The sequence below is a fragment of the Malus sylvestris genome, chromosome 13 (genome assembly GCF_916048215.2).
Source record: "Malus sylvestris chromosome 13, drMalSylv7.2, whole genome shotgun sequence".
Classification (NCBI taxonomy): domain Eukaryota; kingdom Viridiplantae; phylum Streptophyta; class Magnoliopsida; order Rosales; family Rosaceae; genus Malus; species Malus sylvestris.
The window spans coordinates 41,763,719-41,780,880 of NC_062272.1; the positions used below are offsets into that span (position 1 = coordinate 41,763,719).

The 17,162-nt window shown below is 40.3% G+C and overlaps 1 protein-coding gene across 1 annotated transcript; it reads left to right on the forward strand.

The window, feature by feature from the left end:
- Nucleotides 1-547: 547 nt before the first annotated feature.
- Nucleotides 548-3,057, forward strand: LOC126595196 (protein FLOURY 1-like). Its single transcript, XM_050261573.1, has 2 exons — nt 548-1,070; nt 1,999-3,057. The coding sequence occupies exons 1-2, from the start codon at nt 974-976 to the stop codon at nt 2,520-2,522; spliced, it is 621 nt and encodes a 206-aa protein (XP_050117530.1). The 5' UTR covers nt 548-973; the 3' UTR covers nt 2,523-3,057.
- The last annotated feature ends 14,105 nt before the right edge of the window (nt 3,058-17,162 follow it).

Below are 17,162 nucleotides of genomic sequence, written 5' to 3' on the forward strand. Positions count from 1 at the left end.
AAAAGGAGATCTACTATTATACAAGGATAATACTAAAAAAGCTAAAAATTATAAATCAAATTTACAAATCAAATGATGTGTTATCAATAAGAAATAAGTACGTTAGTCAATCCTTAAATGCTAATTCAATTATCAACTTCCACATCATTAAGCTACAAAATTTAATTTAAAATTTTAGTTTCCTAGCATTATCTGTTACTGAAAGCGCATCAAATCAAATTTGAATTAGTTGATCATCGTTCAGTAAATCCGAAGCCGCCAAACGCAGCGGTGCATTTCGGATTTGGATCCTCTCCTGACCTAATGGAGAGGATCCTCCTGACCAATCATCGTGGGCCGTTGGATTTTTATCCAACGGCTACAAACGGAGGGTCTCTTTAAAGTTACAATAATTATAGTTGTTGGAGAAAAATCCAATGGCCCACGATAATTGGTCAGGAAGATCCTTTGCATTAGCTCAGGAGAGGATCCAAATCCGTGCATTTCTTAATCTTGCAATAGCCTATCTTCTACTGTGTGCGGCAGCGGTTGCCTATTTCACCACGAAATTTGTGGGTTTGTTTGGGTTGTGTCTGCCTTGCCCTTGTGATGGGTTTTTCGGGACCCCAAGGAAAAGTAACTGCTTTCAGATCATCTACCGTGTGAGAAAATTTGTTCAGTTCAATGGTCGGTTAGGAGAAAGTTCCCTTTCAATGTAATATGGGATGAAGACCCAAATTTCCATACAAAGTTGAAGTCCCTAAATGAGGCAAATGGGAGTTTTACGTATGAAGGTGAAGCGTCATGTAGCTCATTTTTGGTCGCTGAGAATGAACTGAGTGTTGAGTTTGGTGTCGGCAACTTTGCAGGTGGGAAGAAACAAAGTTTTGATCTTAACGCAAAGAATGTAGCAGGTCGTAGGCCGAGACTTCGGCGCGGCCGCAGAGGGGGCTCTGTTGATAATGGAAAGTCGTCATCAGTTTTATCATATGATATGGTCCAGTCAGCGGCACAGGACATTCCTACATCTCCTTCCAGCGTTAGTAAAATGGGGAATGAGGTTTCGGTTACTGAAGTTTTTGTAAATTCAGGTGAGATTCATTATATCGGGTCTAATGTAATCTAAATTTGACTTTCGAGTCTTCTTAATTCTAGGTTTGCTGGTGTTAGCCCAATTTCTTTCTCATACTGTATTCTAAGTCACTGTTTACTGTTTAGATCCAGTACAATGTTGTAATTTCATATTTCAACTTCATAAGTAGTACCCTTTTAGAGATATGACAAGGGTGAAGTATACGGCATCACGGCTAGCACTTCTATTTTACATTGTATAATTTATAGTAATAAGCGGTTGCCACTCATAGCTTGTGAACTAAATCCACATTTGTGGTTCCAGGCCTGATGCAGGCCTTTCTTAACGTCCACAGCAGGAGTAACATGTAGAATGGAACCTTAAACCATTTTAGATATGTATTTTCAAACATTTAAAGATATTTTGTTGCGGATAGCTTAGCGAACTATATAGCCTTGGATTAGATTTAGGCAATTTTTACTTTGATAATCCTTCTTCTTGTTCAGTTAGTTTTGTTTGTGTGGATTGACTTGGGATGTCTTGGTATAAATTTATTGGTGAATAGTTCTGTTTGGGCTCTCACCCGTTTTTCAACTAAAAAAGATATTTTTGATACATTTATTTTTGTAAAACAGTATCTCTTACTTTTTCTTTCTTAAAGAAAAGAAAACGATTGTGAGAGACATTTGAATTGTCCTAGGAGATTCGGAAATATTGCAGTGGATTTGAGTTGTTAACAATTTATTTTTTATTTTTTATTTTTTATACTTTAAGGTATTACCTTTGAAGTTTGAGTTTAGAGGTGCTTTCCTTCAGCGAAAGTTCACACATGTTTTACTGTTTTGAAGATGTGCTGTAAGATCTTGCAGACTCATCATTGTTTCATTTCTGCACATATTATGCTAATACTACTTTTTTCATTTTTATGGATGCTCTTGTAATTTCAGATGGCATCGAAGCTTCTACAGATACGAGTTCGTCGGAAAGCGTTTCACGTGTTGAGTTTAATGAACATGTTGATGAAACTAAACCAATGGATGGATTACTTGTTGAAGAATCTGGATCCAACGCAGGAGAGAAACTAGGTTTTGACAGTAATGAGACAACTACGATTAGAGTACTGGAACAGGCACTCAAAGAAGAACATGCTGCTCGTGCTGCTCTGTATCTTGAACTAGAGGAGGAGAGAAGTGCTGCTGTCACCGCTGCAGATGAGGCCATGGCCATGATATTGCGCCTGCAAGAGGAGAAGGCATCAATTGAAATGGAGGCAAGGCAATACCAAAGGATGATAGAGGTAAAATCGGCTTACGATGCTGTGGAAATGAACATTCTTAAAGAGATGTCAGTTAGGAGGGAGAGGGAAAAGCATTTCTTGGAGAAGGAAATTGAGCGATACTGGCAAATGGTTTTTGGAGATGGTCATGTGGATTCAACTGAGAAGCCAACGCTGGAATTGGGACATAGTTAACTTGATTATGCGATCCCATCAACCGAGATAAAAGACTATACTCTTAATTGTGGAAAAGAATTACCAATGCCAGATTTGGATGAAGATTCTGACTCTTGCTGGACATGCATTTGCATCCAAGCATAGACTATTCACATTTATTAACTAGTTCTGATAAGTTCAGTCGCGAGTTTCAAGAAAAGGAAGTGGTGTCTGTGGATGAAAAACCTTCTTCTCAAGGAAAAGAGCTCCAGAAACTAGAGGTATATCAACAACGCAGCCTGTCACCTAGTCCAGAGGGACCTAGTTTCCATAAAAGTATTGTTTAGAATAATATTTGAATGTTGGGCTTGAAGAAAATAAAGCCCAAGGATGCCAAATAAAGGAGATATGCCTGAAGCCCAGCACTAAGTCCAGAAGTAAATTGAAACCTTCTCAGCCAAGATACAGGCCACGTGTTTATAATTGAAATGACAAGTGATGGAGACTAACCTACTATCATCCAAAAAACACTTTCCAGTGGCATTACTAGTAAAAAGTTGATGACTTACTATCCTCCAAATGCTTTCTGATAAGAGCAAAAGCTACAGCAATCGGGCCAAACTGCCTATAAAAGGAAAAAGAGACAACGGGGACAATGACACTCAACCAATGAAACAAACAAATAAACAAATTCTGCTCTCAAGCCAAATTTGCATCCAAAAGCTAAAAGCAACCCAGATTCAATCCTTTTTAGCGATAGTTCCTTGAAAAAGCTATCTCTTGTCTAGTATAAAAGCTCTGGTACCTCCCTTAGTGTTGTAGTATCGATTCCCTATTGTATACTTGTTTACCATCCATCCCTCTTTAGCATATAAACCCTGTAAATTCAAAGAGAAGTAACTACAAGAAGTTCAACCTTGCCAGATAAAGTGAAATCTTGCCCGAAGCTCTTTGTTTGTTTTCTAAATTAGTAGATCTACCGTGTAGTATACTTTTCAATATGTATTCAAGTCATTTCGACCTGTGTTGTCATTTGAGAGTCCTTTTTGCATATGGATCTGGTTAACTTAATGGACATGTTTTCATTAAGAGCAATGTAAAACCAAACAAATGACTTAAAGGGCTCTGGACTCCCTCAATTCGAACATACAAGATCATGAATTAAAAGTCCTTATTTACCAGGCAAGAAAAATAACTTAATGAAGACTTAACTTATTAGTGACAATCCTTTGATAACAAAAAGTTTGAGTAACTTGGGGCGCAAGTAATCGACTTAAAACACATTTGTTCTACATCTGCTATACTAAGATAGCAGTGGCACACCTAGCACTTAGTTTTGATTGCAATCCTCAAGGCCTACACCTAAGGCCCACAAAGGCACCTTTCAGAACTAACTTTGTTCTCTTCTTGTAGCACATCAACAAGCAAGAGCCCGACTGCACATCCAAAGTGCCAATCCCTTGAGGAGCTATGATGAGGTCCGATGAGCCTTCTCTAGAGAAATCTTTGCCCAAACATAGTTTTGGCACACCCCGTGGGATCCGACTTAATCCTGTATACCAAGAAGAAGAAGGAAGGAGAAAACCTTCAGGTGGAACACACAGTACGGACCACCCCATTGTTTACTAAGATAAAAAATGACAGATCATCCAGAAGATTTCCCCTCTGTACGAGGACCAGCTATTGTGGAGAGCCAGACTTCATCTGAGAAGTTAGGAGGAAAGGTGGTCAATGAAGACTTACAAGCTACCATGTTGCAAGTATTGAAAACTATGGAAAAGATTACACTGGAAACCAAAGGAGAAGTGAGTAAACTTTGTTCTGTAACAGGGAGTCTACAAAGAAGATTAGATCTAGAGTACTCCACTCCAAAAATGGTTATGCTAGGGGAATGATGAGAGAAGTAAGCCATAAGAAAGAACCAGTTAACCCCCTATTTCCTTTGCTTAAGGAAAAAAGGGAAAGGGGAAAAACAAGGAGGAATCTGGAATTAGTCAGCCAGTATTAGAGAAGATCTTGGAGACAGAATTGCTCGACACCCTATTATTTTCACTAGATAATAAGGAGCAGAGTGGGCAAGAACGAAAGAAGTATAGGATGTCCCAATTAATTCGAGAATCTAGCGGGAAAGGTGAGGCCACAAATGTGGACAAACCTCCCCCCTAGAAGGGCTAGATGGAGGAAGCCCAAACCAAAAAAGGAAAATTTCTCAGGCAATGATCGTAGCCTGAAGTGGGAACCTCCTCATACCCCACCTAATAATATAGCCAACCAGCAACTCAGAGATAAGTTAGCCAAGTTAAAAAGAATGGTGCTCCATAATGCTTATCCTCAGGCTCGCCCATTGTTCAGGATCACCTACCAAAAACCATATCCTGAGTATATTGATGAACATAATCCTTTTCCCCTCAAATTTAAGATGCCCGCGTTTCCCACTTTTAGTGGAAAAGATGGCAGTGTGCCCTCTAGAGATCACATTTTCAAGTTCTCCAATCATTGCGTGGCATTTGAAGATAATTCTAATTATAAGTTAAGATTGTTTGGGAACTCGTTAGTTTGTCTAGCATTTTAGTGGTACTCTATGTTGCCCCCCAATTCTATTGCCAACTGGGGGCAAATGGAGATGGCTTTTCATGAACAGTTTTATAGGGTGGAGCCCGAGATGACTATCAATGATCTAGTTGAGGTAAAGCAATATGAGCATGAGTCTACAGAAGACTTCATGAAGAGGTTTAGAAAGACAAGAATGAAGTGCTAATTCCCTATTAATCATGCCCAGCTTATATCCATTGCTTAGAAGGCATTAAGGCTACCCTTAAGGAAAAACTTTGATGATGTGCAGTTCAGTGAGCTCCAAGAGTTGGTGATTGTTGCCACAAAGTATGAGAAACTGTTGATTGAAGAATAAGAAGTCAAACACTCATCCAAGGTGCCTCATTTCTACAAAAATAAAGCTGCAATTCACCAAGTAGAGTTTGAAAGATCAAAGCCAGAAGAAAGTGATCATCATAGAGGAGAGGGAATGGACATGTATGCCGCAGAGATGACTACGCCTTTTAAACCATTAACGGTAAAGGGTTTAGTCCAGCCAGTCAAGGATCAAAAGGCGGTAATGAATGATGGTGGATTTGTCCCTATGAAGCCCCCTAAGTACTAAAGTTATTCTTTTGATTTGACCAAGGCTTAAAAAATCTATGAAGAGTTGGTGCGTGCAATAATGATTGTGCCCGACAGCACCAAGAAGATGCCTAAGCCAAAGGAATTAAGAGGAAAAAAGTATTCCAAGCTGCACTGTACCTTAAACCATTTTATAACTAATTGTGTCCAGTTCAGGGACTAGATACAAGACCTCATAGTGAAGGGAAAATTGCTTCTGGAGAAACCAGGCCAATATGATGGTTGACACTGATCCTTTCCCAGAGACCCCAATAAACATGATCATCCTAACTTGGGTTGAGAAAGGGAAGGGAAAAGCCACTTGGGAAGTAAAAGCAGAAAGAAGACAAGTGGACAGACCTACATAAGGAATTATCAAGTTGCCCAAGAAACCCAAAGAGGCCATAGTTAAAGGGTTGGTATTAAGTAGCAAGTGCTAATGTGAATGTGAATTAGAAGTGCCAATGTCTGGAGCTATTATTGATCGAGAATTGATCAGAATAAGAAAGAAAGAAGAGCAAGAAGCTCGCAGAAGCATCATGAGGGCAGTTAAGAAAGAGACATCCAGAAAAGTTTTCCAAAGGTTAGAAGGTGATTTTGAGCCAAAAAACTTGTCCGAGGTATTCAAAGACCATGAAGCCTTGGAAGAAGTGGAAGATAAAGAAGCCAAAATACCAAAATGGGTGGAGGTTAGGCCTCCCCAACCAAGTTATGAAGGTGGTAATGTCAGGATGAAAGGAAAAATGAGGAACCTAGTATCCCCAATCACCAAGAAGGATTCTGCTCAACTTGGGTGGAAATGGTACGTAGTTGGAAAGGATGGGAGACCTATCAAGGAAATAAGAGCTTCTATGATTAGGAGAGTCCAGAGGCAGCACAAAGCTTATATGAATTCACTAAAAGTTCCTATTGCATTAGAAACCTCTGAAAATGTGAAGTTTGAGAAAGTACCTCATGAGGGAAGAAATCAACTTCACTGGAGAAGCAAAAAGGAGGTAGATAGGGCTAATAGCAAGATTGAAGGAGAAGGAGATCATGTTCCACAAAGCCCTCATCCGGGAAAATACAGAATCTTAAGGAGAACTCAAGAGGATATGGTAATGATGCCAACCCTAAGATGGAGTCCAGAACCAATATGTTTTGGAACTATCTCGCTTGAAAGGAGAATGCCCTCACCTTTGTTGGTTGATACTCTTTGTGAAGTTCCACAGCAGGTACATGACTTTGGTATAACTCGGGAGGAAAAGTTGCCCGAGCTAATGTTGCCAAAAGAAGCACAGGCCTGGTTAGATGAATTCATGGACCACATTGGGGGCAAGAATGAGGGTTTACCTGAACCTAGCAACTTCCACGTAAACATGACATATGTTCTATCTGCCATGTTTTGCGCCGAGCCAAATCAACCTGCCACAATGAAAGGTGATTTAGGAAAAACAGAATTGGGCAGAACATGTTTGCCCGAGCTTGCAAAGAAGGAGCCCGAAAAGGTATATTCATATAAAATGGTCTTCAGCCGCCCGAGTTTAGCCCAAGCTAACCATCTGAAGCCTATATATGTGACTGCTCGTTTGGAGGGAATACCCTTTAAGAGGGTCTTGATTGATAGAGGAGCTACGATCAATGTGATACCATTAAAACAGATGAAGAAATTAGGAAGAAGTGAAAAAGATCTTATTCCTACTGACTTAACAGTCTCTAGGTTTTTTGGAGCCATTACCAGAACTCATGGAATATTGCCTTTGGAGGTTAACTTGGGTTCCAAGCAAATCATGTTAGCTTTCTTCGTGGTGGACAATATTTCTACTTATGGAGCTTTGCTTGGTAGAGATTGGATTTATCAGAGTCTCTCTATACCATCCACCTTGCATTAATAGGTAGCTATTTACTACGAGGAAAGAACTATGAGACCAAGATTTTGGGAAGTGATGGAGGCCGAGTCACGACCATTCCTTCCCACAACCAATGTTGTAGAAGCTAGTTTCTACAATCCTAGTATTTTCTCCAGTGCTTAGGAGTTGATGAGAACGGCTGCCCGACTAAGGTGACGGCTCAAAAGCTTGTGGAACAAGGACTGCTTCTCACAAGGGAAGAATAGGATAGACCACATATCGTCCTGACTCCCCAACACCAGTAATGCCATAACAAAGAAGAAAGGACCAAGTAGTTGCAGTCAAGTTCTTAATCAAGAGACTGTTAGTGTATGGGAGAGAGAGAAAGCAAGAAAAGGACAGCTCAGCCAAAGAAGAAGAGAAATGGAAGGAAGAAACATCAAGCAGCCAAAATAAGGGTGAAAAAGAGTTTTTTGGCAAGGAGTTGGAAGCAGCCATACAAATGGCTGAATGTATATATGACTTGGATTGGCCAGATGATATGCCGGAGAGTCCGAAGTTGGTCAAATTTTTGTGTGTAGAACCTGACAAGCTAGCACCAGATGTACAAGACCCCTTAAAAACCATTGATTTGGGAACTGAGGGGGATCTAAGACCTATACAGATCAGTGGCTTGTTGGAAGTTGAAGATCGGGCAAGGATAGTCAGCCTTCTGCATGAGTTTAAAGACTGTTTTGCTTAGCATTACACTGAGATGCCAGGTTTAGATTCAACCTTAGTAGAACATATAATGCCTATTAAGGAGGTGTATAAACCTATGAAACAAGCACCATGAAGAATGTCGAAAAAGATCGAAGAAAAAGCCAAATAAGAGATTGAAATGCTAGTAAAAGCTGAATTTATTAAGCCTACCAAGTATGTTGAGTGGTTGGCCAACATTGTACCTATATTGAAAGCTATAACTAATGCAGTTCGGTGTTGTGTTAACTATAGAAATATTAATGGAGCCATGCCTAATGATGAATACACCATCCCCATGGCTGACCTATCCATAGATGCAGTTTCAAAACACAAAGTTCTATCTTTCATGGGTGGGGAGTGTTGATTATAATTAGATAAAAATGGTTAAAGAAGATATACATAAAACAACTTTTAGGTGTTCAGGTCATGTTGGAGCATATGAATACTTAGTCATGCCATTTAGGCTTAAAAATGATGGTGGAACCTATCAGAGAGCAATGAATGCCATTTTTCATGACTTGATTGGCCATAGCATGGAAGTATACATTGATGACATTGTGGTCAAATATGAAACTGAAGAACAACACCTAGAAGACCTTAAACAAGCCTAACAAGAATGAGGACCCATAAGTTGAAGATGAATCCTAGAATGTGCTTTTGGGGTAAGATCGGGCAACTTCTTAGGATTCCTTGTCTATCAAAGAGGGGAGGACATTGACAAAAATAAAGCTCGGGCAATAATGGAATCACCTCCTCCTACCAATAAAGTACAACTACAAAGGCTACTATGGAAAATCAATTTCTTAATGAGATTCATTGCTAACTTGGCAGGCAAGGAAGAATGGATTCAACAAGAAATAAAGAGGATAACCAGCCTCTGGATGACTCCTTGGAAACTATTCAAGGAAATTTTGTGAAAAACATGTTCATTTGAGCAACATCTATGGCATGCAATTAACAATTAAATGCGGAATCATGCTTGTATGCACTCAAAAACAAAACATTACCCATGAAATTCAAAGCCTAGTAGAAAGGTGAACCAAGACTCAACTTAAGAACAAAGTGAGTTGAGAAATCTTATACCTTTGTTGATTCCTCTTTGCATAAGCAAAGGCTAATCACCCAAGGAGAGGGCCTTCATTCCTTGCTTCTTAGATCCATGGATTTCTTGGATGAGGATGGTTGAAAGGATTCTCCAAGTTCCCAAAGTTGAGAACCTCTAATTTTCCACACCAAGGATGGACTTGAAGAAGAGATAAGTGACCTTGGAGGAGGAAAGATTGCTAGCTAATCTCCTCCAAGGGGGCGGCCTCCTAGAGAGAAAGGGAGGAACATGTTCTCTCCAATTTTCTCCAAAAGAAACCCTAAAAGAATTTTGGCTATAAAGTTCTTTATATAGTCCCTTCAATTAAGCGACCTAGAGAACAAAAGGCTTTTCTTTCAACATATGGCCGGCCATCTTATGGCTTTTGGGCTATTTGGGCCCTCTTGAATCTTTATTCATTAAGTTGTCATACAACTTAAGTTAATGGGCTTGACATTCAAAGCCCATTGGGCCTTAAGGCCCAAAACTAACCCGAGGTCTAAAATGAACTTATTCGTTTGATTAGTCGTCATATTTATTAATCATTGCCATAAATAATTAAACTATTTAATTATCCTTACTGATAGGAACATATTTATGCGACTTAGTTAGCTTGTTCTTGTGTATTTGTGTTGTTATTTCTTAGTTAATTATGTATTTTAAGCTATTTTCGTGTGTTTGTAGGTCATAATAACAAAGTTGGCAAGAAAGTGCATTTTGGAGCATTTTAGAGCATTTTTGAGCCAAGATTGGATAGTGCAAGCATGGAGACATGAGGATGGACGTTTTTGAAGATTTGAAGGCTAGAAATCAACATGTGTGTGTGCAAGTGTGTTGACCCACAACTCCAAACATCCATCCACTACACCCATTACATCCACTCATTACCAAACATCCACCCACTACACCCATTACATTCACTCATTACCACAACACTCACCCACTACACCCATTACATCCACTCACTACCAAACACTCATCCACTACACCCATTACATCCACTCATTACCACAACACTCACCCACTACACCCATTACATCCATTCATTACAACTCCATACACTCCTCTCCCTAGCCTATAAATACCTCCACCCTTCACCATAATTTGGGGGGCCATCATCCAAAGACACCACATCATCTACACAACTCTCCACCCTTCACCATAACTCACCTATATCCATCCACCACCATAAGAGACCATCCATTCACCACTCACACCTTGGTGCCGCATATTTGCAAGGAAGGAGGATTGCTTGGAGTTGTGCTAGTCATTCAATTTGGATTGCTGGAGCATTCTAGGTGTATTCTACTTTGGTTTTCAATGTTTAATTTCAATTGTTTCTGTTTAATTGCAAGTATGAGGAACTAAACCTCTTTTGGCTAAAGGAGAATTCGAAACCATGAATATATTTGCAATATGAATTGATTTCTTCCAATTGTGATTTGATAAGTTGTGATTGCAATTCAATTATCTATTTTATTCATAACGGATTTGTGTATGTTTATTACGGATGCATACTTAGTTTTCATGCATGAATTTGATGCTAGGATATAAATAAGTTTCACCTAATCGTTACAAGTTTATATTCATGAGTAGTGAAGGTTGCTTGTCACAATCGCGTTAATTGAATTCTTGGCAAACGTATCATGCATTCATAGTTACAATTGCGTCGTCAACGCTTATGATTTTCATGGAACTTAATGATCTTTAATTGTATCTCTATTATGCATTCATATAGGGGACTTTTAGAGAATGATTTGGGTTGTCGCATGCATTCATCCAATTCGACGATAAAAAGAGTAGTTTCTACACTCTTCTGAGTTACTCAACTCCCCTAAAGAAGCACTCCTTTCATGTCCTTCATTGAAAAGATTATGAAAATAACCTCTCCATCTGTCTTTAACCGCGTTCTCTGTAGCAAGAACCTTTCCATCCTCATCCTTGATGCACCTCACTTGGTTTAGGTCCCTTGTCTTCTTTTCCCTTGCTCTAGCTAGTTTATAGATATCCAACTCTCCTTCTTTGGTATCTAGTCGTTTATACATATCGTCGTAAGCCGCTAACTTAGCTTCTCTGACAGCTTTCTTCACCTCTTGCTTCGCTTTTCTATACCTTTCACCATTTTCATCGGTCCTCTCCTTGTATAAGGCTTTACAACATTCCTTCTTAGCCTTCACCTTTGTTTGTACCTCCTCATTCCACCACCAAGATTCCTTTTGGTGTGGGGCAAAGCCCTTGGACTCTCCTAATACCTCTTTTGCTACTTTTCGGATACAACTAGCCATGGAATCCCACATTTGGCTAGCTTCCCCCTCTCTATCCCACACACATTGGGTGATTACCTTCTCTTTGAAAATGGCTTGTTTTTCTTCTTTTAGATTCCACCATCTAGTCCTTGGGCACTTCCAAGTCTTGTTCTTTTGTCTCACTCTTTTGATATGTACATCCATCACCAACAAGCGATGTTGATTAGCCACGCTCTCTCCTGGTATAACTTTGCAATCCTTACAAGTTATACGATCCCCTTTCCTCATTAGAAGAAAATCTATTTGTGTTTTTGACGACCCACTCTTGTAGGTGATCACATGTTCTTCTCTCTTCTTAAAGAAGGTGTTGGCTAAGAAGAGATCATATGCCATTGAAAAATCCAAGATAGCTTCCCCATCCTCGTTTCTCTCCCCAAAACCATGGCCACCATGAAAACCTCCATAGTTGCCTGTCTCCCTGCCCACGTGTCCATTTAAATCTCCTCCTATAAATAACTTCTCCGTCTGAGCAATTCCTTGCACCAAGTCTCCAAGGTCTTCCCAAAATTTCTCCTTCGAACTCGTATCCAACCCTACTTGAGGTGCGTACGCACTAATCACATTGATAAGTTCTTGTCCTATTACAATCTTGATTGCCATGATTCTATCTCCTACCCTCTTGACATCTACAACATCTTGTGTCAAGGTCTTGTCCACGATAATGCCAACACCGTTTCTCGTTCAATTTGTGCCCGAATACCAAAGTTTAAACCCTGAGTTTTCTAGATCCTTTGCCTTACTACCAACCCACTTAGTTTCTTGTAGGCACATAATATTTATCCTTCTCCTCACCATAACTTCCACTACTTCCATAGATTTTCCCGTTAAGGTTCCTATATTCCACGTTCCTAAACGCATTTTGCTCTCTTGAACTCTACCCTTCTGTCCTAGCTTCTTCACCCTCCCCCGTCTAATAGGATCAAAGTACTTCTTTTGTGTGTCCCGTGTAAAGTTGATAGGAGCATATTCCCCCAAACAACTTTGAGTGGAGTCGTTCGAAAAGAAGTTTCTACGGCCCCCTTGCTCATTTAACACTGCATCCGGATGCCGATGGAGATACAGCGACCCTTGCTCACTTATCACTGTGCTCGGGCCACACAGCGCGCCACTTACGGGTGACGCCCTAGCTTTAGCGCGATTTTGTTATGGATTCATTTTCATAAGGATTCGACGTGATCATGGAGTGCCGGTTGTCGACTACCTGACGCCCTCCCCCTCCTCCTTTATCCGGGCTTGGGACCGGCAATGTAAAATTACATAGGCGGAGTTATTCATCCAATTCAATGAGTAAAGGAAAATCTGAGGGTTAATTTGTGCATCACGGTTAATCTGGGGTGTTGAGCATCATAGTTTATTGAAAAGCAATTGGAGATTGATTTGTATGCAAGTGTGTCATGTGTGGAGAAAGACCTTCTAGCTAGCCCATCATCCATCCAAAACAACCAATTTCATGCAAATCTGTTTAGTTCTAGTTTCTGTTTTGTTTTACTTTATTTTCGTCCAAAACCCAATCCCTCTTTACTTTAGTGTGTCTAATTAGTTAAAATATATTTTAGTTTGTGTTTTTAAGTGTTTTGAGTCTATAGAGTCTAGTTAAGTGTTTTTAAATTTCTTTTTGTAAGTCAGTTTAGTTTAGATTAGCAATCCCTCCTAATCCCCGGTCCAGAACGATCCCTACTTATACATATACTACAATTGTCAAAAGAGGGTTTAATTTGAGTGCTTAACTTTCATTCGCATCAAATTTTGGCGCCGTTGCCGGGGATTAGCAACTTTGCTAATCGTCCGTTGTTTCTTTTTCATGTTTTTTGTTTTAGTTACTGACTTTGTTTCTATTTGTGTCTTTTATTTTTACTTATGATATTTGATTTTGTTTTGTTTTCTTGATTTCAAGTACTAGAGAAGTAAGACATGGATTTTGCTACCATTCAAGCTCAATTGGCGAAACTTACTTCTCAATTGTCACAATATGCCGAAAGGACCACATTGCAAAGTGTCCCAACAGATGGTGTGTCCTATGGGCAAGGATATCCAACTCATCAATGTTCTCAATTCGCTGCGAATGAAGATGCTTGGGGTTATCAAGGCCATAGCCAATAAGGGGACAACATGTTTTCCAACGCTTACAATTCGGATTGGAGAGATTATTCAGATTACATGTGGGGAGAACCTCAACAATTCCAACAAGATGGGTATTGGCAGCAAGAAGAGGAATCCTATTCAAGACCTATGCAACCACCACAACAATCTGCCCAATTCAATTCAGGTACATCTTTGGATAATGATATGTTTAATAAGTTACTCACCTCTTTGAACCAGGATGTAGAAAACTGAAACAAAGAGGTGAAAAATCAAGCCAAGAAGACGGGCGAATTGGAAAAGCAATTTGGGCAAATTATGGAGTTCACGGCACAAATTCAAGAGCAAAGTGAATTCTCCAACTCAACTGTTGAAAATTTGAAGGAAGATTTTGAAATCCATGATGCTATCACTTTGGGAAGTGCTATGGAGGTTGGAGGTGAACCCATGACGTCCAAACCAAGCCAAAACATGGATGAACAGCTGATGCTCGAAGAAGAAGAAAGTAACAAGGCCACGGCAAGGAAAGAACCACCCTTGCCGCAGCCTCATATGCCCTCTATGCCGTCCACTACAACCAAAGTAAGCCTAAATTCAATTCATCCTGACCCTGTTTCACCAAATGTCCTTATTCCTTGCAGGATCATGCAATCCAAGGAAGAAGAAGGTGAGAAAGGCATCTTCAGAACCTTTCCAAAGAATCAAGAGCAAGAAGTGGATGGGGAATTTCTACAATTCATCAAAGAAGATACCCTTGAGACGAAAACTCCCAAAAAAGTTGGATTTTATGACACGGGAAAAGTCATAACTCTCAAAACACCAAATCTGGCCAAGTCCCATATCCCTGCAACCTTCAAAGATGTGGTGTTCATAATTGAGTTTGTGTTGGAGCAAGCAAGTAAGCCATCTTCTCAAATTTTGATTTTATTATATACTAACTTGCTAATTTTGATGATTCAGACACCTACGCTAGAATTTAAACCATTGTCGGATCACGTCAAGTATCACCTTCCATTCAAGGATCAATTCCATGCTATGGGCCCTATCCAAGTTTAGAAGAAAGTTTCGTCCGGCTGGAAGACGTTAAAGCAAGCGTTTCTTGGGCGGCAACCCATGATTTCAAATAAGGAAGATTTTTTAATTGCTCCACAATCAGTTTAGCGATTCTGAAAACCTTCCCTTTTCTGTTATTTTTCCATGATTGTCATTTTTATTTGTTGCTTGTTTAATTGTTTTTGGTGTGGGTTTTGAAACACTGACAGTTATGCAAGGTATTTTTACATTCATAAAAAAAAGAAAGGAACATTAAGCAGATAAATACAAGAGGGAGCCTTCACAAAGGCTGCTTAGGAGAGATCTCAGTAGTCGGCAGAGCCTCAGCAGTCGGGGGAGCCCCAGAAGGAGGAGGCATTGGAGGTTGATCATTTGGAGCTTCATTATGCGGTACAGCCCCAGAAGACGAAGGCAAATGCTATTGGAACAAACCCATAAACCTCTGATGATCAAGTAAAATTTGACCATCAGATTCCTGCATCTGGTCAATCTTTCTCTTCATGTTTGTAGCATAGTTATGTGCGAGCATGTGCAACTGTTTATTCTCATGCTTAAGCCCTCTAATCTCCTGCTTAAGACTCATCACTTCAGCCGCCAATGATTCAACTTGACGGGTTCGGGCAAATAGGCGTTGGGCCATATTGGACACGGAACATGTGCACTGCACACTGAGAGCCAGAGAATCCTTAACAGCCAACTCATCAGACTGTTTGGCAAGTAGTCTGTTATCTTTGGGAGTGACAAGGTTCCTGGCCACCACCACAGCTGTCATATCATTCTTCATCACCGAATCCCCAACGGTAAGGGGACCAGTAGAGGATATGAAGGATGGGCACCATATGTTGTCTGGAGAAGGCGGGGCTGCCTCTTCACCAAGGTTCAAGTCAAAACGACGGTCGGAGGGGCCAGACATTTTCAGAGGTGTTAAAGAAAGAAGAGGTCGGACAAGTCAAGATCGTAGAAGTGCAAGAAGGGAGTTTTTACAAGCAGAAATTCAAGTGTGCTTTGAACGTCCTGCGTACCTCTATAAAAATCAGCACGCGATGGGATTTCAGAGATTAAAGAGGCGAGCTTAGAAATCGAAGAGGCCAACTCAAAAATCAAAGAGGCGCTAGCTTTCTCAAAAGCTGGGCTTGCTCAGAAACCACAGCCAATCTTCTTTTCCAGATTTGTCCGCACTTGTCACATGCAACCTCTGCACTCGACGGGATTTCAGAGATAAAAAAGGCAAGCTCAGAAATCGGAGAGGCATCTGCTTTTCCAGACATGTCAGCATTTGTCACATGCAGAGTCAACTTTGCGGAAATCACGAGCAGTTTATCGAAGCGCTGATTCCAGATATCGGAGAAGCATCTGCTTTTCCAGACATGTCAGCGCCTGTCACATGCAGACTCAACTTTGCGAAAATCAAGGGCAGTTTGTCGAAGTGCCGATTTCAGATATAGGAGAAGCATCTACTTTTCCAGACGTGTCAGCGCCTGTCACATGCAAACTCAGCCTTGCGAAAATTACGGGCAATTTGTCGAAGATCTCTTGTGAAGTAGAAAGCACGTGAAGTTCACTATTAAATCATCCAACGGTTGCTGACAAGAGTGAAAGAATAGTACCGGTTATTAATTCCTATAAATGGCACCCTTCACCTTCCATTTCAAGGCAGACATACATAACCCTTCTTCTTCTCCGAAAATGCCTTTCTAAGAAACCCTTTCGAGTCACTTAGTGTTCCTTATTCCTTGGGGTACCTCTGCAAACAACTCATCCAAAGCAAAAGTATTTCATATCATGGAGGTTGAAAGCAAGAGTATCTCATATCATGCTTTCTCCCTGTCCTTCTCCTTGTCATTGTTTTGGGACAAGGAGAAAGAGAGCAATCAGCCAGCACTTGGTATCAATCTTCCGATCTGGAACCGACTGCATGAAACCCCTTCCTGATTGCTTTCCTAGCCTTGCTCTCGAGTACTCATCTTCATCATTTTATGCTTCCTCTTCGTCTACCACATCTCCTTAGGGAACAGATAAGGGAAGTGAAAATGATACCTCGAAGCATGTGGAGACAATTTGCCAATTCATCCTTAGCTAGGGACAAGGAGAAAGAAAGCAAGAGGTGGACACTTGGAAAGATTGAAGAAAGAAACAGACCAACACCTCTACCTCGTGCCTGCCTGCCGTGCAGAAGAAACAAGCAGAGAAGAATGCAGACTGCACAATCAAATTAACCCAGCAGAATGAGTCTGATTTGAAACCAAGGAACTCTCATATTCCTCACTTAGAATTCCAAACCAGTTCGAGATCAAAGCTGTGGAAAGACAACAAGATCATCTATCTCCAAAACCAGATTTGCGTTCTTAAACTCTACTCTATCTGATTTTTACTTTGCCATACTTGTCATGTTTATTCGTTGTTTTTTTTGTTTGCTTGTTTTTTGTGCAAG